The sequence below is a fragment of the Lichenostomus cassidix genome, chromosome 1Aa, assembly GCF_008360975.1.
Source record: "Lichenostomus cassidix isolate B80296 chromosome 1Aa, HeHo_3.0, whole genome shotgun sequence".
NCBI classification, from domain to species: Eukaryota; Metazoa; Chordata; class Aves; order Passeriformes; family Meliphagidae; genus Lichenostomus; species Lichenostomus cassidix.
Genome location: NC_139480.1, coordinates 57515217 through 57538100, shown reverse-complemented (window position 1 = coordinate 57538100; position 22884 = coordinate 57515217). Strand labels below are relative to the sequence as shown.

Sequence of the window (22884 nt, the reverse complement as noted above, 5' to 3'; positions counted from 1 at the left end):
TTTAGAATTGTGAATCAGATTGTCATTGTTTCAATAAAAGGAGAATTTTAAATGTTCCGTTGGAGCTCACAATGGAATGCCCAGCAGAGTATTTATAAACCAGATAGAACTAGAGCATATCTTGCCTGTTTGCATCTTGTTACTTGGCTGTAGTTATACATCAATATGGAGAGTGTCCTAGGTTGCAATATAGATGTGCACCAGCTGTGGGCCGTTAGCTGCTATCACCTGCTAATGACCCACTCCGGATGACAGGCAATGGGCCATCCGTTAGCTATTATCAGCTGCTAATGACCCACCCCACATGACAGACTATGGGCCATCAGGGACCCACCGTGTGACTCATGGACTTATCCCATTGTGGGATACTCTGCCCAGGAGGGAGGAACCAGGTGTTCCCACCTGGATATAACCTGGCCTTGGAAATGCCTGAGCTAGCCCTGTCTACTGGGTTCCCAGAGGACAAGAGCTACCACTGGATCTTCAGCTGGAGACTGGACCTTTCACAGGATCACTGCTTCAACTGGACTACTTCAGTTGGGCTGCTGTGGGGAATTGGCTAATAGAAAAGGGACATGCAGACTTAGACAAGCTGCTTCTTAACACTTAGACAAGCTGTTTCTTAACAATAGCCGTACTCAGCTAGCTAATGCCCAGATGCCAACTCTCTGGTCAATAAGCAACTTAGAGCACAATGGCCTTGCTGCAACATTGGGATAAGACTGCTGATAGGGATGTGGAAGAACCAATAAGAATATAGAAAACTGGACAAAGTTAGTATGTATCCATACATAGGGCAAATAGCCAGACTTAGGGCGTTGAAGCAAATAACCAATAATAATATGCGGTTACAGAATATGCATTACCTAATTAACCACACTATAAGTATGTATGCTGAAACTCAATAAACCGAAGCTTGCTGTAAAAACTCATATTGGGTTGTCAAGTTTTCCTTTAAATCTCGGCAGGCTGCTACCACCACCCTAACAGGGTGTTAGGTTGTATCTAACTTTGTCAGTGCTTTTCCTTGTATTATTTCACTTATTTTTAATTTTAATCTTGACTTGTGATCTCCCACTGGTTTGTTTTCAAACCAATACAGAGAGAAAACATGGGCTTATGCAAAAGAATAAGATAAGAACAAAGCAACACTCCACAATTAATGTGATACTTTGATGTACAGAACACATTTCTGATTAAGCTTTAAAACTGCTTATGCTTAATCGGCGTGAAATTTAGTGATAGCTTAGATGACTAGCAATGTATGCATTGCTAGGAATAGGCAAGTCTTCTTTTTAAGCAGTGGAACGTGATGAATTCTTTATTCTTTTTTCACTGCTTTTAACCATTTTTAGCTTTCTTGGCAATAACTACGAAGGTACTACAGCAGGATGCTGTAGTAAGACAAATAGCAATAGAGAACTGTGTAGGCTATTGCATGCTTTCTGTGCATAAATGTGCAGTGTAGGAAGCTTGATTGTAAATAATCATGTTTTCCATCATTTGGTCTTCAGTTTTAATGTAACAGAGAAGTTTGTCTCTGGGGTGAGACGAACCTTCTAGATCATACAGGTTTCAAATGGAAACTGCTTTCTGTTAATTTATTCCTACTCTTGTCCTAGGATATAGTTCACCATATGGTTTCTCTGACATCTTAAACTTATTCTTGGTTGTTTCAGGCAGAATTTCTTGTAGAAAATCTATGTAAACATCACTTAAAGTATATTTTCTGTGAGTAAATTCAACAGATCTATCTGTCAATCAATCAGCCAAAGCAAGAGCTAGTGAATTTGACCATGACCTTTGCAATGTGCAGGGCTGGGGAGGGTTCACGTGACTTCTCACAATGAAGAGTGAGTTTTCTCTTTTTCAACAAAAAAAAATTATGAAAATCCAGTGTTCTTTTTACTGATAGTATTTGCTATCTTTCTGTACTTTCCTTCAGTCCTTACCATCTTCTAACCTTCATACACCCCCACAGTGTTTTCTTTAGAAGCCCTCAAAGAAATGAAAAAAATCATCAACAGAAAGTCCTGCTTATGTTATCTCTAAGCTAAAACTAAATACCCTAATCATTATTGTAGTAGTTTCTTCCCTCTTCTTGTCTAATTGCTTTTAAAATACTTAAAACTGCCTCACAAAACTTCCCTCTCTATTCTTTCAAATATTTCTTCCATTCCTTCTTGTAGCAACGTGGGGTTTTAGGATTCCATGTGCTCCTTTGTCCCTCTGCTTTGTATACCATTGGTTCATTTTGAAATATGCTCTGCTGTGCCCCGAAATCTATTGGTGGGTTCCCTATGCCTGTCTTCCCTTCAGACTCCCCGGGACTGGCTCTGGGGGAGACAGTCCCTCCCCTTCCTTTCCCTTTATAAAGCGATGTCCAGATCACCTCGAGGTCTTTGCATCTCTGGGCTGGCACCCCTTTTCCCGTCCCTGCCTTTCCTCCCCCCTTCTCCTCCCCTGCAACCCCCTTTTCCCATTACCCCAAATAAACCAATCTGCCAGAACAGAGATGAAGTCCAGTTCTTTCCTAGTCTCACTAATTTCCTGCTTGAATTGACGTGGTTGGAAGACTGACGCCATGCCGCAGAACCTCGGGGACTGCTCGCCCCAGATCCGGTGGGATTTACATGAACCAGAGACCCGGTCCGGGGGGGCAGCCGGCCTGTGCCACCCTCCCGGACCGTGATACAACACTTTCTCTCCTGGCCTAGTTGCATCCATCAATGACATGTTATCCTTTACTACTTAAAGTGCTTTTTGTTTTCAGTTGGTATCATCATTCCAATCAGTTTGCTAGTTCAGCTTCCCTTATTTCTCCCCGACTTAGTAACATGTTTCACTGGACTGAAGTTTTTCTTTTTTTGAAAATGCAACAGAACTTAAAATGTGAAGGGAAATGCAGAAATAGGTGTCATGCTATAATTCTCTGCCTTAAAAGAAGGCCTGTGGAAGGCCATCCTGTTCTCTGCAGAGATCTTCACACACCAGAAAATGTAGAGAACTGAGCAGTTTCATTTGCCTGGTAAATATATTCCAGCGTAGGGTTATTTGAGGCAGCAAAATAAAATTAGAATAATAAAACTGTCAAAAATTAAATGCACATCTATTCCTCATTTACAGTCAGCTCACCACTGGCAGATCCTAAAATCTCAAGAGAATTTCTCAAATCCACAGGATACCTCAGCAGTGCTTAGTTTTCTCTTTGAATCTGATTTAGCTGAAACGTATGGCTAGACAAACAGCTCCTGACTGGCTATGTGTGTGAAAAGAATCAAATACTGAAAGTTGTCCTTATTTCTGAACCAAATTGTAATCTGTGCTCATACAGCTCAAAATTCAACTTAAAAAAAAAAATTCCTCAAGTCCCAAGGGATACCTAATAATCTCCTTAGAAGTTAAAAAATGGATGGCTGTCAATCATTGGCTTAATGCAGAGAGGGAAGAACAAAACTGGAAAAAGGATGTTGAGTTTAAATAGGTGAATGTTTAATTAGAGGAAAACAGTTTCATAACTTCCGGAGAATCCAAACTGTGAGCCAAGCTGTGAAGAGGAAATTTGAAGTCCTGCATAGTGTGACCTATTACTAAGGACTAAATTCGACAATAATTTACATATTCTTTATTTTTTGGTAGAGTCTGTGATGTTCCAAGTGTGTGTAAACCTGGAACAAATATGAAAGAAGTCACAGTTTTTGTTGTGGAGTCCTCATTGCCTTCAGAGGTAACAATTAAATTGGCCAAAAGCAGAAAGCGACAAGATATTACAATGCCAGGCAAATAAATGGGTAACACTTTCATTTTATGCACTGAAGTATTTACTGACCAAGAGGCTGTTTGTTGAGGGGGACAAAAAAACCAACTACAAGTGAATGGAAACCTAAACCTGGAAGACAATTACCATTTTGAAACTGTGCAAAGAAAGAATCTTATGAGCATTGTTAAAAGTTCTCGTTTTAAGGTGGGGATTTTTTAGCTAAATTCTCAGATATTTTGGTGAAAACCATAAAGCAGCAAGGAAGAGGAGTCCTCAAAGGTCCTGCCTCTGTGAAGCCATAGTCGGAGGCCACGTCATGAATCTGACAACCTGTTGTTCAAATCCCTTACAAAATTGATCTGGTGTAGACAAGATCTGCTACAGATGAGCTCCTCTTTCTTAGGAGCATATCCTCAATGACTGGAATATTGAATTTTTTGTGATAGAGTTGTCTCACTTCTCTGCTTTCAGAGTTTTCAGCATGTGTAAATAATTGCATATTCATTGCAGCAAGCCCTGGAAATCAGCTCTCCTCTAATATCCAAACTGTGAAGCAGTTTTTCTTAGACCTGAAGTGATTTCTCTTAGATTGAGTTAGAGTCAAAAAATCAATTAATTTGGCCTCTCATCATGACTAATTTATGGATTACTAAAATCAGATTTGATGCAACTCAAACATTTGCAAAAATCACTGGAAAAAAACACTTCCAGCCCTATTTAATTACCGTTCTACAAGATGGCATAGTTTCCAGGCGTGTGAAGGGATTTTTTTTTAATTCAGATCTGCTTCCAAAGCATATCCTTTTATTGGCTTTTGGCAAATAAATTGGTGTATGCAAGCATAAATAGCATAAGCACCACGTAATTCTACTGGAGTTCATAAGAGTTTGTGGTAACTCCAGTGTTTCTTAGGATGTTAAGTGTTTGGTCAAATACAAATATAAGGGGGTAAAACAAATATAAATAAATATTGTGCCTGTGTACAATATTTTAAAACAAATTCAATATTGTACTTGTACCTGTGGCCCTGAACAACACTGAAATTCAAGAAAAGCAATGGCTCTTACATCTAGGGCTTAACAAATTATTAGGTAGTTAAAAAAATATGCTAATTGCCCATTCTGTTCACAAGACTGAACTAAGCCTCAAGCTGCCCTCAAGATTTACAAGCTGAAGGAAGCAGTTCAGTCACCAGGACCAAAAAGTTACCAAAAGCTCATTCATGAAGAATGACAAGAACCATGTTTCCTGGAGCAACCTACCCAGCAGGTATTTCACCACAGTGCCTGTCATTGCCCTAATCCCATCTCCTTGCATTGCTTCTGGTAACTTAGACATAGCCCCAGTTTTGACTTACATTAAATTGATTCTGAATAAATCAAATGTTAGCTGCTGAATGTTCTGCAAAGTTTGGGATTAAAATAATTTTATCATTCTTTGTCTAGCTGGAAAGAAATACAGGAGTTTCTCTCCTCATAGCGTTGCCTGTATTCAGATCTTGGCTGCTAGTAAGGACAAGCTGTAACTAAGTACTAACATTTTTCTGCTTGGCTTTGTGCCTGTGTAGAGCGTATTTCACTGTTCAGTAGCCTGTTGAACTAGGCCAGAAGGGAAAGGGAGAGACTCATTTCCATGTTATCTGCACATGCTTAGCATACAACCCTTTGGAGCAATTGCATAGTTAGAAAATAGGATGATATGAAAGGGATTATTTTTTTAATATATAGTCCTCCCTCAAATATGTTTTGTTCTAAATAGCCATATGAATATGGAAGTTACAACTTCTCATTCCTAATAGGTTGCCTAGAATAAATAAGTAAAAAAATATGCCTTGCAAAATATGCTAATTTGGGCCTATCATGATAATTTATTTATAATGTATTCCTCCTCTCCCCATCAAGGCCCTCTCAGCATTATACAAAGAATTATAAACTCCATTAGAAATGTCACTAAGTATGTACCATAACAGACAAACAAAATAGGAAAAGCAGACCTGAGCCACATTGTTAAAGGGTGTTGGGAAGTATTAGTGGTGGCAGCTGGCTGCAGCCCTTAAAACCAGGTTTTTCAGGTAAGTCAACTGTCCACCTTTTTTTTTTTTTAAATCAAAATATCCCCATTTTTATTAGACGGCCTCTAGTTAATTTGCTGATCAAAGTGCACATACTGTTTTGCTTCAGCTGGTTATATTGAATTTAGAAACTCAAGACTCAAGCAGCAGGTGCCATTGTACTGCTGAGAACTTAGCTTTACAATTTCTTCTCTTTTTATCTTGATAGCAACAAACAGTTGTTGCTGCAAATATGCTACTGACTCCTCTGTTTTACTTCTGATTTTTATTTCAATATTATTGGCAAAAGGTGCTGGATGGGAAGGTGGGAAGAGTGCAGTCTGGTTTTGTGCTGAGCTCTTGAAGCAGTGACACTGTTGGCCTGTGACATCTCCTGCCATACACGAAGGTTCTGATTTCAAAGGACTTTCCTCAGGATGAATTGACAGTATAACGCGTGCCCTTTAGTCATCATTATTTTGTGTGCCTACACTGCCAAATAGAGATGTCTCCCAAGAGCCTAATAGCCATATGTGTTGGTTTTGCTTAGCCCAGAACATCAGCAATGTATTTTTAACATCTAAGAGAAATTTAAACCCTTTAAAAGCTGTTTCAGTAAGCCTGAAGAAGTGTCTGAGGGGCAGCTCCTGCGTGGCTCCTGTGTGTCCTGTGTGAAGGTTCTGGAAGTTTTTCACCAAGTCCAGTAGAGCCAATCTCTGATGGCTCTGAAAGTGATGGACATGCTTCTGGCCAAGTCTAGGGCAATTAGAGATGCTAGTTACGCCTCTGTGAAAACATATTTAAGAAAAAATTAAAACAAAGTGGTCACACACTTCTTTTTAGCTAAGAGGAGGTGAAAATATGTGGAGGGAAAACAACACAGAGACACCAAGGTCAGTGGAGAAGGTGGGGGAGGAGGTGTTCCAGGTGCCGGAGCTGAAAACTCTCTGCTAGCCGTGGTGAAGACCATGGCGGGAGCAGAAGATCCCCCTGCAGCCCATGGAGTCCACAGGGGTGCACAGATCCACCCATGGCCCATGCCAGAAGAGCAGGTGGATGCCTGGAAGAAGCTGTGATCCAGTGGGGAATATCATATAAAGAATTAAACTGCAAAGGCTTTGCAAGGGAGAGAAAGGCCTTGCTCCCGGGACGGAAGCAGCCCGGCCTCAGCTTGGCAGAGTCTGCACTTTATGGACAAGAGGACTCATGTTGCAGCAGAATTCGTGCAAGATGCTGCTTGTGAGATCAGACCCATGCCAAGAAGTTTACAGAGGACTGTCTCTCGTGGGAGGGACTCCACAGCTAAGTAGAGGACCCCTCTCCCTGATGGACTGACCAGAGAAAAAACCCCTTACCCTGCCCCCTGCCTGTTTTATTGGTTTGGAAAGAGGGAGGGGGGTAAGCAGAGAAACAGTGTTTGTAGTAGAATTGTAGTGATGAATGAATTTATGGACTAAGAAAATACCCCATACCCTGCCCCCTACCTGAGCTGTTGGTTGGAATGAGGGTGGGGGGTGAGCAGAGAATTAGTGTCTTAAGAGGGAGGGAGGTGAGTGAAGGAACGGTGTCTGAAAAGCTTATTTTTACTTCTCATTTATCCTCCGACTCTGTCAGGTAATTAAATCACTTTGCAACTTTAAGTTTTGAGCCTGTTTGCCCTTTTTCTGTGCATCCTGCCACCAGAGTCCTATCTCAACTCATGAATCCAGTGTGTGTTTAACAGTTTTTTTTCTCTCCCCTCTCCTGCACATCTGCGGCAGGAGAGAGCAGAGGTGCCTCGCATTTAGTCAGGGTCAAACCTCGACACCGTATCAATTCAGAGGGTAGAGATTCACTGCTTTTTTGGGGGCAGGTGCTTACCTTCAGGGAACTGGATCAAAGCCCAGTGACTCTTCTGAACAATATCATTGACTGTGGTGCTGTTTGAAGACATTTCTGCCCCTTAGGCAGAAATGACCCATCTTGCACCTCTGGTAACTGAAAGGTCTCCATGAACAATCCCAGTTTGCTTCAGAAGACAGAAAAGCTTCCTGGGATGGCAATGGACAACATGCAAGTACTGATACACAGATAAGGGTGGCACCACATAGCAGATGTACACAGAAGAGCACGTCTTCCTTTCCTTGTGAAAGCAGAACTGCAGCAAAACAGCTAAATTTGAACCAATCTAGGCAGCTTCTGCGTATGTGAAATTCTCTGTGTATAAAATCATAGAATCATTTAAGTTTGGAAAAGACCTCTGAGATCGAGTCCAAATTTTAATAATTAATGTCTCAATTGCAAAATGTGAAAAGGTAGAAATTACTTTTATATTTTTAAAAGAATTCCTTAAAGTATTATCTTTTTGCTTTCAAATATTAAAAGAGACACTGTATACATTTTGTCTTTTTCTCTGAGAAGAGAGAAAATGTTCTGTTAAGAGTCAGTTTTGATCAATCAGGTTGCATCAAAATTTCATTGTGTTTCAAAGGAAAATATTTTTATCATCTACATTATTCAGTTTTATTTTTCTGCATTGTCACTGCTGCCACACTGTGTTTTCCTATGTTATCATTTTTTACAATGAGAGCTTCATCACAAAATCTATACCAGGCTATAGCTACTCTGGTTTCAATCAGAATTAGTTGAGAATATAGCTTATGCTGAGTGCTCAAACATTTTCTCATCAGAAATGTCTGTTTCACTGACTTGAAGCCTTTCTGGGGGAAGGTGTTAATTTTTTACCAAATTTCACATTAAAAAATCCTAAAAAAACCCACCAAACCATGTTTTCAATTTCAAAATTGCTTTTATTTAAAAAATATTTTTGATTGTTTTATGACACAAAACAGAAGAGCTGATTTGGGAAGAAATTATCTGAAATGAACCATTTTTGTATGGGAAATTTCAAGCTTTTTTGTTGTTGCTTAGAACAAATGAAGTCTTCAAGTGACTGTTAAAAGTTCACATGACTTAAGAAATTTCCTGTTTTGGTTAAGAAAGAGCAGCAAGAGATCTGTAATTTGCTTCATATTTCATGAAATTACAATACATGGTAGTTCAAATTTTAAAAAAGGTATTTGAAGGTCAGTTTGGGGTTTTTCACCTGTGTGGCACTGTAAGTCAATCCAATTAAGTAATCTGTGACGTGTTTCTTGTTACAATAAAGCAAATAATTTATTTTTTTCCTCTTCCATTTTGAGAGAAAATCAGTTTTTCTAACATCTCAGGAGAACTCTCACTGGTCTGGTGATCTTAATGATACCTATTTGTTTTGCTCAAGTTTTCCAGATCAAGATATTCGCAGGACAGCAGTCCAACAAATAGAAAACATGTCAAATGATGAATTGTTAGAATACCTGCCACAACTAGTTCAGGTAAGGAGGAAATTGATAACCAAGGAAGTCTTCTATCCAGATCAATAACTTCATTGAATACTTTTGATTCTTTCAGGTTGGTTTATCCATTGTAAGAAGAATAAATAAGTTTGGTCAGCTGATGAGTGGATTAAAAACAGGGCTGAGGTATAGTCTGTTTCCCACTTAAAAGAATGGAATTGTTTTGCATGCTGATTGAGATTTCATATGTACCACATGAAGCTATTTCCAAGTAACACAGAAAAGTAAATAGTGCATCTGAACAAGAGAAATTTCATTTTGGTCACAAGACCAGGTGACAGGGCTTCATTGTAGTCAAAGAAGGAAGTGCTGTTGCCACAAATCACAGGTTTTTAATACCACATATACTGAGAAAACCACTGTCAACATAGAGTAACGTGGTCATTTGGGTGTAGAATTGTCTCTTTGGAGATGTATATTGCATTTCATTTGAACTTAATGTTTTGAAAGTTATGGCATCGTTGCTTCTAAGACACTTGGTGATTGAATAGGTCCAGTGTTGGGGTTGAGCAGGAACTTCTGAAAGCTTTGTCCCCTTACTTTGTAACACTGTGCATATGGATGACTCACTATTCCACATTGCAGAGTTTCTCAGAGTTTCTTTCTGTGTCTGTGATTTATGCTTATCTAGACATCTGTGGATACATGTATGAACACATTAATGTAATCCACTACTGTTAAGCAGTGGAACCTTCACATCTTCACAGCACTCACAAACTGCTGTGACCTTTCACTTTCCATAGCTTCTGTTTTAAGGAAGTTTCTTTTCTGAACCAGATAATCAGATAAAAAACTAAATATAGCAGTCATAGTTTTAAGTGGGGGACAAGAAGCTGCATATTTATATGCATGCTAACACAGAATCAGGATTGTATTTGTCTGTCTTACAGGTGGCGGCAGATCCTTATGAACTGAAGTTTCTCTGTTCATTGCATTGCCAGAGCCAACTCCATATGGCTGATTGCTTTGCTCAGACTAAGCACGGGGTCCTTTCTGATTAGTTTAGTTACAAAGGAAATACACCAAAGTCTGCATAAAATTGATTTTTATTATCAATTTTTCTATTAAGGTCCTCAAGTTTGAGTGGAGTCTTGAAAGCCCTCTGGTGAAGCTCCTGCTGAATCGTTCTCTCCAGAGCATCCAAGTAGCCCATCAGCTTTACTGGTAAGATCATTTGCCATGGCTACCATAGTAATTTTCTGTCACAGTGAAATTTACCCATGATTCTGTTGGTGACAACCTCTCTTTTGGTTTAAAATCAGCAGAAAAAAATAGGTTTTGCTCCTTCCATTTCAGCACTGGGTATGGGTAACTTGGATAAAAGACTGACTTCATCCTGCCTCTGGGCAGTTCTGCTCCCTTAAGTAAGACACCATTTGGGTTTTTGCAGCATTTTTGGGTTTGAGCCAAAAATAGTCCATCAAAATTTGCACAGATTTGTTTACTTTTAGGGGATGCTGCTTTTGTGATTTCTCTGACCTCTCTTGAAGTTGTTAGAATTCTCATGTGGTGTCAAAGAGTATGTCTTACCCATATATCAGTCTGACTTGTGATGGTACAGTTTCCAACAGTTCCTTTTCATGACAATGGAGATGTAGCAGGCCTGGTGGAAACTGCCATTCACCACCTACCTCTAAAAGGCAAGGGATCCTTATACTTCATTATTGCATGAGGTGATTAGTCTGTTTGCTATGCTGTTACCTCAAGGCTCTCTGAGTAAGAATGTGGCTTTCTGATGTCTGAGCATCTGCCCTGTCGTCTGAAAATCAAACTCTGGTGTGTTTTCTTTATTTTTTTTCCATCTTTAGTAATGGTGGATGAACTGAGATTTCATTTACAGTTCAACTGGTTCAGACCCCTTAAACCAAAGCTTTCCTTCCTCCAAAGAAAAGAAAACAATTTGAAATGTTGTCATTTGGTTGATGAAGTGTGGGGTCAGGAAGAGCATAAATAATATTTCCATATCTGCATGGTCTCTGGAAGTGTTAGTGGGGACAAAACAGAATTAATAATGGGTTTGTTTTACTGAAATGAGTAGGATAACGTGCTTAATGAGCATATCTTTCAAATAAAGAAGAACCACATTTAGTGAGCAATTTTTCAACACTGCCTGAAATATGCCTGAGACAATTTATCCTTATATTAAACTTAGTCATACTGGATATGAAATGTCCAGACTGGAGTTCTTAAATATGCCATAAGAGTTTTCCTGTACAATTAGAAATTATATCTAGGGTTTAATGGACAGGGGAACATCATTAGTGCACCTGTGTTTTCTTTAATTCCTCTTTTCTCAGAAGAAAAATTACTGTCTGCCATCTTCTTCCCCTTTACTTTCCAGTGAAAATCCCTGTTTTTCTTCAAATTCTGCTCAAGCTGTCTGATATTATAATCTTGGATAATACAGAGCAGGTATTCCATCCTGAATAATATATATCCTGATCCAGCACAGTGCAATTTAATGTGGCAAAAAAAATTTTATTTTTTATATAGCCTAATGTATCAGGTAACTATATCCACATCAAATAGGTTATTTCTCAAGGTTCGCTATATTCTCTGACTTTCAGCTGGCAGTAGCCTTGTTCATGCTGGGTACCTCTTTTATTTAAGTGTTTGGTTCTAATGTTTCATTCTAAACTGAGAACATAAATGTGGCAAAAGGCTCTTAAAATTTTGTTACTTGTATTCAACATATACATTTAGGGGCTTTTTAGTTACTCTGCTCAGTCGTGTTTTTCAGTAGTAAACCTTTTTCTATTTAACATTCCAGTTCATGTAATTATTAAAATTTCTGTTGCAGTATTATAAAAGGCAGTTTCCCTTCTACTTACAAAGTTTGCCAGTAATTTTGTGGCTTTTATTAATAAAGTCTTAAATAATTAGTAAGAGCTTTCATTCACAACTTGAATTTCAGTCATTATAAAAGTAAGGGAAAACAGAGGTTTTCTTCCACTTATTTCTAAAGAGACTTTTAAAACAAGTTCAGTGATTTAATAATGTGGGGAGCACATGTGTGCATGTACACATAACTACTTTTAAGAAATGTGGTTAGGTTACATTTTATTCTCACGTGTCTTGTTCTGTTTCATTACCAAATTAGCTATCAAGAAGCAAGGACTAGCAAAAACAAACTTTAGTAACCAGTTTATATTTGTTTTTAATTGTAATGAAGGACATTACCATTCTGCTGTTAAATAATACAACAATGTGCACATTGTACCTGCCCAAAATAAAACTTAGAAAAGAAGGCTAATGCAATGTAGAAGTCTGGTGAAGTGGTTTCAGAGCCACAGGGGAAAATTCAACTTATTTTAACTTCCACGTTTTACAATACTATTGAAAATCTAGAAACTAATTACCAGAAGTTGTTCTGCCTGTCAATACTAACTTATTTTAATGACAAATAATATTTATAATAATGTCAGTTATTTCAAATTGACTCAATTTCCCTGCAGGTCAGAGATAAGGTTACCCAACAATTGTGTACTCATCACCTTTTTAATATCAGTGTTGGATAGTAAATTGTTAATTCCTTTGCATCAAGCAGTGATAAGTTTGTCTGAAGATTTTATTTAAAATTTATGGGACAGTAACTGGTAAGAGTGGATGGAACAGAGAGAATATTCATTCTTTAGCAGTTGTAAATCAGGATAATTTCAGTCTGCTCTTTGCTTGTATCTGTTGCAGATTTGTTCCATTAATTCTGCTATTGAGAATGAGAAGGATCTTGCACCCTCTTTGGATGTTTGTTTTCTTATCATTTGTGTCTTTTCCCTTCTCTAAATTCTTGAGGAATTTTGGGCCATCTGCATCCATCTGTATTTTAGCTCCTCACTGGTCCTTCTGAATGAGACTAAAATTTGCCCATGCGTACTGTGGCAGCACAGGACTCATGTGCCACTTAAATCCCATTTTAGTCTTTCGTCAGCACTTCCTAATGTCCATGAGACATGGAGAGTTATCTCACTATCTTCTAGACATTCTCTCTGATGCTAGTCCCACTAGAGCTCCCGGGAGGCGAGAAGGCTGGAGCGTTTCCCCATTCCCTGGAATTATGGTGACAAGTTATTAAATCTGTTCTAGTGAAGCTCAAAAAGTTGCTTGAGGGGAAAGAGCCCCGCTGAACCCTTTTGGGCCCTTCTGCTTGCTGAAAGCTTCTGTTTATTGCCTTGCTACTTGATGTTTCATGTACAGGTGGGTTTTTGTCAGCTTTTGTGCTGGAGTTTTAATCCACCTGGCATCCTGCCAGTCAGTTTCCCTCTTGCTTGAGTGTTTTTGGCTTTTAGCTGTTGTCACAGGTGGCAGCTGCAGCATGGAATTGGAACAGCTGGCTGGGCCAGCAGGTGGCCAGGAGAATGTTTCACAGATGGTTGCCTTCCACAGGAGAATTGAATAATGGGGAAAAATAGTGTCCTCCAGGATCTGTGGCAGCTGCTTGAAGGTGGTGCTAAGGAAGAGGTTCAATTGTCATGGAAGAGTGGAAGTGTTTGTAAATTCTGCTGGAGCATGAGAATCTGGTTTGCTTAGCTCAAGGAAAGTCTGGTAAAAACCTTGCTGAAGGCAAAATGTCCTTTTGTAGCTTGTCTTCTAAGTCACTAAACCTTTGTAGAACTTTCCTAGATTTTGGTGTTTCTAAACTACATTTTGATTGACAAGAGAAAAGGGAGTAGACTTCTATCTTTTGCAAATCCACATCTTGTAGAAAAGTAAGAATGTGAGATTAAAAAAGAGCTTGGTGGGATCCAGCACACTGGAAACAATGTGAATCAAATTATTGATGTCATGGCTAGAACATAATATTTTATTTATTTGTCTCTATATATGGAAAAGAACTATAAGAAGCAAAAAGAACATAAGTAATGTATAAAAGTTTAAAAAGACCCCAGTTACATTTTCTGCTATGGGAAGTTTGTACCTCAATGCTTTTTTCTCCAAAATCATTACCACTCTTTCCTTCAACACTCCAGCACTGGGACAATTGCTTCATATTTCCTGAAAAGAAATATATCTTTAGCTGTCACAACTGGTCTATGTTAACCATAATTTGCTTAAAGACTTCAAAAGAAGGAATAAATTGGGCAGATACTTGTTTGTCCAACACTCTTAATTATCTGAACATTAAACAGATGACCATGCTGCAGATATTTTTCTTCCTGCATTATTGCAATTTTCTCTGTCAGAAGTTGTCAAGTCTGCTAATTATTAAGCGAACTTCCTAAATAGCTGTGCAGAGTAGGCTGCAAAGCCCAGCCCATTAAAATGACATAACGTAAATACAAAAGATGCCTGTTGTTCTTTTTGTGTTAATTTGGTCCTTCTCACTGACCAGGATAAAAAAACATTTAATCATATATGTAACTTTAAACCTGTATAGGAATAGCCAGTCCAAGTATTTGTTTGATTCAACTGAGTGGTGATTATGGATTTCACATTATGTCTTGGACTGCAGAGAACCTCAGCCATAGATCACACCTTGGGATTTTAGTTCTGAAATCAAAATTCTTGCTTATGAAATGCCAATTTTTGGTGACCTTTTTTTTTCTAGTTACTTATGGGCATAACACCATTAGAGCATTATTTTTGTGAGATAATGATTCAGCCAAATTCTGTTCTAAGCACTTCATTATTAGCTGTGTGGGCCTTGGGTTATTGCCTTGGAAAACAGACAGATAATTATTTTGTTTCCTAATTTACAGACTTTCAATTTTCTCGGGCTCCAGTTTTGGAAAAAGATGATGTCAAAGGAAACAGAGATTTGTTGTGAAGAAGTAACAACTGTTGGGTTTGACCTTCAGTAGTTACAGACTGAGTGAGAAAAATGGTATCTTTAAATCAACAAAACCACATCTAACATTTAATTAAACACATTTTAGATTTTCAGAAAAAAACCCTAGTATTTTAGAGTCACTTTTTGCCATCTCTAAAGACAAAGGAGTGAACTGGCTTTTACCACAGCTCGAATTGAAAATAGGAGGTACTAGCTGGAGGACTAGAGGACTGTGGAGCAAGACAATATTTTAAACTTTCAAAATCCTAACAAAAAGGAAAATTAAAATAAATTCCAAATAATTAAAAAGTCAAATTGGAAACATGACTGGGAAAGGTTAAAGAATCTACGTATGGCATTTTAACATTTCAAATATAAAGAGGGAGTTAGTTTTTCCACACTGGTAAAAATTACATTTTTTTAAAAAAGAAATCTGTTTAAAAATTAATAAAGCAATCAAAGATATGCCTATTTGTAATATACTGAATATGAGATAATTTGGTGAGTCACTGACAAAGGACATAAATAACATAGTTGTGTCTGTTTTTAATTATTTTAATGCTTCTTAGTAGAGTGAATGTGTTCCTGAATGTTTAGAAATCTAGGAATGCTGGCTGTTTTTCCAAATCCCAAGCAAGCATGAAAGGGAAGATGTGAGGTACACTTGTGATCATATATCAACGTGAGCATGGAGTGAAGCATCATTAATTATATTGGTGCGGGCAAATATCCAGCTGCAGTAATTAAGTTACTGAACATAGAGATAACTCCATGTGTGTCTCACCTTTGGAATAGAGGAAATTCCATGCCAAAAGTCATATTCAAGGAGGATTAACATTGTCAAGTGAAGCATAAAAGGTCTGTAAATGCCAGTTATTAGTGCATGTTACTGTCATGAACAAACACCTCCGTACATTGTGTACAAGTGAGCCTACTTACAGCTGCAAAGATAAACTAGAAAAGGTGACAGACTTCTGAAAAGCTTTAATTATTTTTGCTGCTTCATGATTTACATGGTAGCACTGAAGAAAAGGTTTTCCAAACATGGCTTGTCTGATTTATTTTGCATTTGGCTCCTTTTACAGTTAAAAATTCTGGAGCTGACAAATCCAGTTTTTCAGTTATGCCAACAAACTCCCTACAAACTTCAAGTTATATCTGTCCTAATCCCTCCAATAATGTAGCTGAATATGAAAGATGAGTTTGCCTTGTGGATCTGTTCTGTAGGAAGGGCTGTGCAGACCATTGTGGTGGTCTGTTATGGTGTCTGATGCTGGGATGTGATGGGCTGCAGTGACTGCCCTGTGGAGTTGAACAGGTTCGAGGAAGCTGGGAGGGTGTTGCCAAGGAAGGGATTCAGAGCAGGGTTTTGTGCAGGTAGGTGTCACACTCAGGTTTAATCTGTGCCTTTTTTTCCCCCCCATTAAAAATGTTTTATTGTTGCTTCTTTCAAAAAGAAACATGAGCCAAAATCTTTCCTGATGAATACCTCACATAATCTTTGCTTATCCCAGAGGGACATTTGGGGATGTAAACCAGAGTAGTGATAAGTTAGGAAAACTTTTGACAAAACATTCATCTAGCTCCGTTGCTTCACATGGATAATTTCCAGTTATGTATTTGATGAATGTGGAATTATTTTGATTTTTTTACACTGTGAAAATCTAGTGGAGAAAGATGCCTGAATCTAATCCTAGAAGTAGTTTCTTTACCCTGAAATTTTCTTTAGGCTAAGCCAATATTGAGCGGCCAACTTCAATAATCTAAAATGTCCAAATCATAAATAACAGTAGCTGCCATTTGAAGATGATGCAAATTTCCCGAACCAGGTTGTAATGATTTTGGAGAGACAAAGCATGGAGAGAATCTCCTGTGATTCTCAGCTGAGCACCTGGTGTTGGGTTTCTCTGCTAAGAAGCTGCCTCTGCAGCCCAGAGCAATCCTGCAGTTGAGAGAGGTCCTCCAGTGGGCTGCTGCTGTGCTGCAGTGTGGTGGTGCTACTCACTCTGAGTGCTCAGCTGAAACACTGGGAGAGGATGCCTCTCTTCAAATTTTTCAGGTATACTATCTAAAATATTTTTAATTTAGTTGCATTTCATGCTTTAACTTTCAGGTTTTACCTGTTGTGAATGTTTGGGAAAAAAAATTATTTCCTTTCTATGGAACGTTTGTTTTGCTAGAAATTGCAATTTTTGTGCTCAAAAATGAGTTTGCAGATGTTTCAAAATTGCATCTCATTATGTAAAACATTTTATAAGTCTTGCTCTGTTATATGTCTTTTTCTCTTTCCAGCTTAGCAAGCTTTTGTGTTTTCACCATAGCTGTTTGAACCAACTTTTGACAAAATCTGTCTTGGGCTACCCCAGAGAGTTGTTTTCCATCTGTTTTTCTTGGAACACAAAGTTTTTGCCACGTGACTTTAATAAATGCAGTTCAGGCCCTGATTTCCTGGGATTGAAATGTAGTACTCATTTATAGTTAGGCAGTTGATCACAGCCTGGTCTGACAGGCTGGAGTTTTGTAAATCATTCCTATTTCTGAACACTGTCAGTGAGAACTATAAAGAAAGGTATGAATAAACAGAGAGAGGCATCAAGTGAATACAGGACATCCAGTGTAATGAGTTATTGGTTGGCTCAATGTTGCTGTCAGCTGTGTGTTTTCTGTGGTTAATATGTCTAGGTTTAGTCATCACTCTCCACCAGCATGAAAACTTTGGCTAAATAACTGAAACATTAGAAAAAATAGAATAATAAATAAGATATTGTTGAATATGTTCCATCAGTGCATGATTTAGCAGAAAGTTACTTTGTACCTTTCCTTCAATTTTGGGTAATTTTTCTTAGAAAAGAATCCCCCCCAAATATAATTATTAATAAATTTCAAAAGAGATGAATAAATAAATAAATAACCTAGAATAAAAGGCAATACTTCTAGGCAGGAGAGAGGAAGGATTAATAAAAGTTCCTGTCAGGATAACAGTGCAGAATTACTATCATTCCGAATTTTTAGGTGTTTGCAGATGATGAGTATCTCATGATTAAATTCATAAAACCCTTGCTGTCTGAAAATATTTCCCTAAATATTAATTGCTTTCAGAATACTCACCCATACACAATGGTACATTAGTCTGCAATCACAATGATGTTGATTTTGATGGAGACCAGATTAAAAATCATTTGAGAGAGGAAAGAAAGAGCTGTCAGATGAATTGTCTTTGGGTGGCTCTTTTCCTTGAACAACATTGCTGTGATGTTGTATGTCGCTGTAGTACCCGGGACAGAGAGATGCAGCACAGACATGAATCCAGTGGGAAAGTAGAGTGAACTTTATTATTTACAACTTCAGCTTATATATTTTAACATTCCAAAGATGATTAGTCAGTGATCACCCACCTCCTGGGGTGATTAGCTGAAGTCCTACAACACCCAATTCCAAACACTCTCTGCCTTAAACCTAAAGAGATCAGGAAAACACAGGTATTTAGATACTATTAACAAACACCATCTTATTGTTTTTCATAGCTTGCATGGGAAAAGAGAGATTTCTCACAGAATATCGCAAGAAGCAGGGAAAACCTTCTGCTAGCAGCTTTTCAGTTTTCACAGTTGTACTAACCTCCTTTTAAGCAAGAGAATTATTCAAGGGACCATTGTCTCACATTGTCTCTCATTCAGTGTTTTCTTGGCAAAGGACTCACTTGGCTGGAACTGATATGTGTTGTACCCTTGAACTAAACAACAGAAAGTGACCAGTGAATGTAAAAGAATTAAGATTCCTTCCAAATCTAAAACCTGTAAAATTCTACCCAATGGGTCATACGAGCCATAGGCATCTCTGTCAAAAGACAGACAGCTGAGTTTTCCTTTAGCTCTCTCTGTGGTGTCTGTCAAATACACAGGAAACTGTTCGGTAAAGTTCAGCATATTATTTTTTTGTTTCAGAAAGAAAATCAGGCTACAAGAATTGACTTTTGTTTCTGAAGGCATTCAGAGATGTTATCACAATATTATGTCAATGGTGGGTGGCTGACAGAGTAATGCAAAGCAGTAAGGAATTTTTCACTGACTTTTTAAAAAAATGTTCATAAAAATCAAAGCTTTTCACAGAAAGATGGAGATTAGGTGCAAACATCCAGATGGCATGCCAAAAAGTCTTAATTCTTCTGCTTGTCACTGGAGATGGGAAAGCAGAGACTTGTGGCTGAGGTAATCCAGTGAGTGACACATTGAGCTGTTTTTTGAACTATTTACCTTCCCCTCGCCATTGCTGTAAATCATCCCAACCACTCAAAAGCAAGTCACCAGCATGTTTTCAACTCAACTTAGAGGAGGTGCAATGCGTACTTTAAGACAATCCCTAATTCAAAGTTTGCTATTTCAGGTACATCTCCCCTCTCTTGGTGCTCATCTGAGTTGCTCAATCCTAAACCATTAACAAGTTGTCTTATTTTTTAGCTTGAAAACACACCATCTTTTAGGCATAGTAATTTTTGAAATACCAATGCTTTCTCACCTCTGCAGTGTGTTGCCTGGCTGCTGTTCACTGCTGGTTGTTACTTGAGGGAAAACTTTATGCTAAGGAAAAAATTTTAAAAAGAAGTTTAAAAAAGGTGTTATGAAATGGAGTGTGTGGGTTTTAAGTGGGGTAAATTGCTGGTAGCATATGTACAGGAAATTATTTGTAAATTTGATCAAAGCGTCGGTGCTGGAGTACCTATTGTTTTTCATTTGTCTGTCTTTCAAAGAGCTAGTACAAATTACCTGCACTGAAAATTTTAAATGGTGAATACAAATCTGTTTATATCCATGCTTTTTTCTACTCAGTTCCAGATTTAGTGGACAGTAGAAAAATAATGTGCTGGCTGAGTGCTTGCTGGCTCAAAAGTGGTTGCAAGCTGTGCAAGCAAAGCACAGTGGAGCAACTCTAGTGTGCAGGTTCTGTTGGGTGGATAAACAGATGTGGAAGTAAAGCCAATATCTTTTGTTAGTTAGTATTGGAGGTAGTATAGGTATTATACTAATAAAACATAGTAACAAAAGTTATTGTGTGCTTGAATAAAGAAACAGTGGCACATATACAACTGGATGATCCTTTCAAATCAGCACACTTCCTCTCACAAATTGAGATTTCCTTTCTTATCTAATAAGTGATTTGTAGAGTTCAAATCCTTAGACATAAAGGGTGACTCTTAAGTATTTCAGTGTAAGCAGCAAAGCCACCTGCAACATACCTCTCACAAAATTCTGTTTTATGCTTCTTATACTTGATTTTTCTAGCTTGTGTAGCAAAACTTCTAACCAAGTAGATTAAAAAAAAATGTTCTTTTCCTTACATAAGTGCTCATTTTTCATGTTCAGCCTCCCCCAATAATTGTTCAGAGTCTGTCATCCAGTGAAATTAAAATAACTGTTCCCCCAAGGCGTCATTCCACTTCATTTCCAAGATTCTTCTACATTCACTTGGAAGTGGGTAAAGGATGCAATGTGCAAAGTAGCATGATTCTGGCAGTTGAAAGAGTTGAAACTGGGAATTCCCTCCACCTGGCTCTGCAAACACTTCTGTCAATTCTGCTTCAAGATGCCAACTCTTCTCCCAGAAATAGAACTCTGAGCAGTGTTCAGCGGTTTGGGAAAGGAGGAAGTTGCCACAATGTTCCCAGTGTTTGCACAGCGGTGTGGATCTGGTTAAAATTATACTGAAGAGACTTTAGGCGGGCAAAGGAGCAAAGAATGATCACTGAGGGAATAAATGATAGCAAGCAAAACATTTTTATAGGAGGAAGGATGCAGAAAAGCAAGAGGAGAGCAGACATAAGTAGAACTGCAGGGAGCATAGTTTTGCTGTGTTCTAACAATACTTTTTACCAGCAGTTAAATTTAGAGTCAGGATTACTTCCCAATAGAACTGGGAGATCTAGAACCAGTTCCATAAAAAAGCGTTATTCCCAAGTATAACTTGTGCTGCTACTCTACCCTTCCTGTATAGAACAATTTTGATTGCTAGTTGCTATATGTTCCCCTGAAGACCCTTGTGTCTAGAAAGGTTACCTCTCTGTGCTTCTATCTCAGTCTAAGTAACTGATTCTAGAAGACAGACATCAACTCCCCTTCTGGAAAAGCCCCTGGAGACTTGTACTTGATCACTTCCCACAAATCCTGACTCTGACTGAACTGTCTTCCTTTGCCTCACATACCTTCTCTAAGAACATGAAGGACTGGAGGCCAAGTAGTGGTAAATAGTCAGCTGTTCATTCAGAGGAAAGAAGCCCTTACATTTTGTGTGTATTGCAAACACACAAGAGGATTTTGTCCAGGCAGTGCCATAGGCAAAACCCTGATCTCTGCTATTCTGTACACAAGGGCAATTCTGACAGACATGGTTTAGACAGTGTACAGAATAATGTGGAGCCTTTGTTCCTACACTAAAATTTATCTGTATCACAGGAATTTTGAAATATTTGCTGTTCCCTGTGACAGCTGGGCCCTGGCTTGAAGTGTTTGCCAGAAATTGCTCTCCATTTTCTGTGCCATTGATGGGACTGAAGACAGACCAGAGTGACATTTACAACTTAGAAAAGCAGCTCTTGGCACACTTATTTATGTTCCTGGCTGAATGACTGGCCTGCCTGTCATTAGGTCATGTCTTTTTAAACTCCTCTTGCTCTGGGGACTCATCATCATATGGTCAAGTTGCACCACTGCTCCTTCCAGAACTCTGTTGTCCCCAGAACTCTCCCAGCCTGCTGTTGAGGGCAGGCCCTCTGAACAACCCAATCCAATATCAGAGCGAGCTTTGATTAAAGCAGGGGCAAGACCAGGGGACCTCCAGAGGTCCTTCAGGACATCAGTTGTTACCAGTGTCTGGGCATTACAAATGAATTCTGTAACTGTCTTTGCTTCTTTACTGATTCTGTTTCTGCAGTCCAATTCTTGGTCCACCAGCACAGTCCTTTGATAAGGGCTTGCAGAAAGGGTGCTCTTACCTTTGGAAGGATTGAGAATGTTAAGAGTGTTTTCTAAATTGCCAGTTTTGTAGCAGGTGCCATCTCTTGGGTGGAGACTTTCACCAATAACTTCCTATAGAGTTCCATGGAAGCAAGTCATGTTCAGCTGAAAATATGTCATGGTGAAAACCATGGAATGGGGATTTTTTACATTGTAATAAGAGCAAATGGCGCAGGAGTAGGGATGTGCTCTTTCTTCTATAGTATCTGAAGAAACCAAGCCTGGAGGCAAGCTGAACAAACACAAAGTTATTTAGTAGGAAAAAAAATAGCTAGGGAGGCTGAGCTCAACACTGCTTAAATGAAAAGCTTTTTCTTTTGTTCATTTGATTCAATCAGTCCTTTTAAAAATATATAATGGAAAATATGAAGTAAAATTGTTAAAATAAATACCTTTAAGAGAAATAACCTGATTATTCCATTCTGCCCACATCATGAGTCACATGCTTGCATATAAAGGTTCCAGAGCTAGGCAGAAAACATAAAATTCAATGATGATATTATTTGAAAAATAGCTTTATAAAAAGCTGTAAGTCATAAGTGGCAGCAAATGCTCTTTAGTATAAGAAACCAGTAGTTTTCAATTAGTGTTAAATAAGAAATTATGTTATGTCAGCTGATGCTAAATTGGTATAAATATCTGGATTAGTACAAAATTATCTGATGTCTGGAAAAAAAATTAATTTACTAAGTTGATATTAATCAGGCTCATTAGCTTTAGTGTGGCAGCTGCCATCTTGCCTAATGAAGAAGGGACTGAACAGGGATTTCCACAGACAAATTCACTGGCTTGAATTAACTGAAATAACAGTCCCTCATCATGAGTATTGTAACACATTATACATTTTTAAATGAAGTGAGATCTTGTTTGTACATCAGCAAGAGAAGTGGGGTTCTGTCTGGGAAGCAAGGATCTACCATCTG

General features: G+C 38.4%; 1 protein-coding gene across 1 annotated transcript in view; it reads left to right on the top strand.

The window, feature by feature from the left end:
• Positions 1-22884, top strand: part of PIK3C2G (phosphatidylinositol-4-phosphate 3-kinase catalytic subunit type 2 gamma) — a 218246-nt gene that overhangs the window by 86603 nt on the left and 108759 nt on the right. Inside the window, 2 exon segments of the mRNA XM_085049213.1 lie at positions 9073-9166; positions 10257-10351. Coding sequence (XP_084905339.1) covers positions 9073-9166; positions 10257-10351 — 189 coding nt within the window.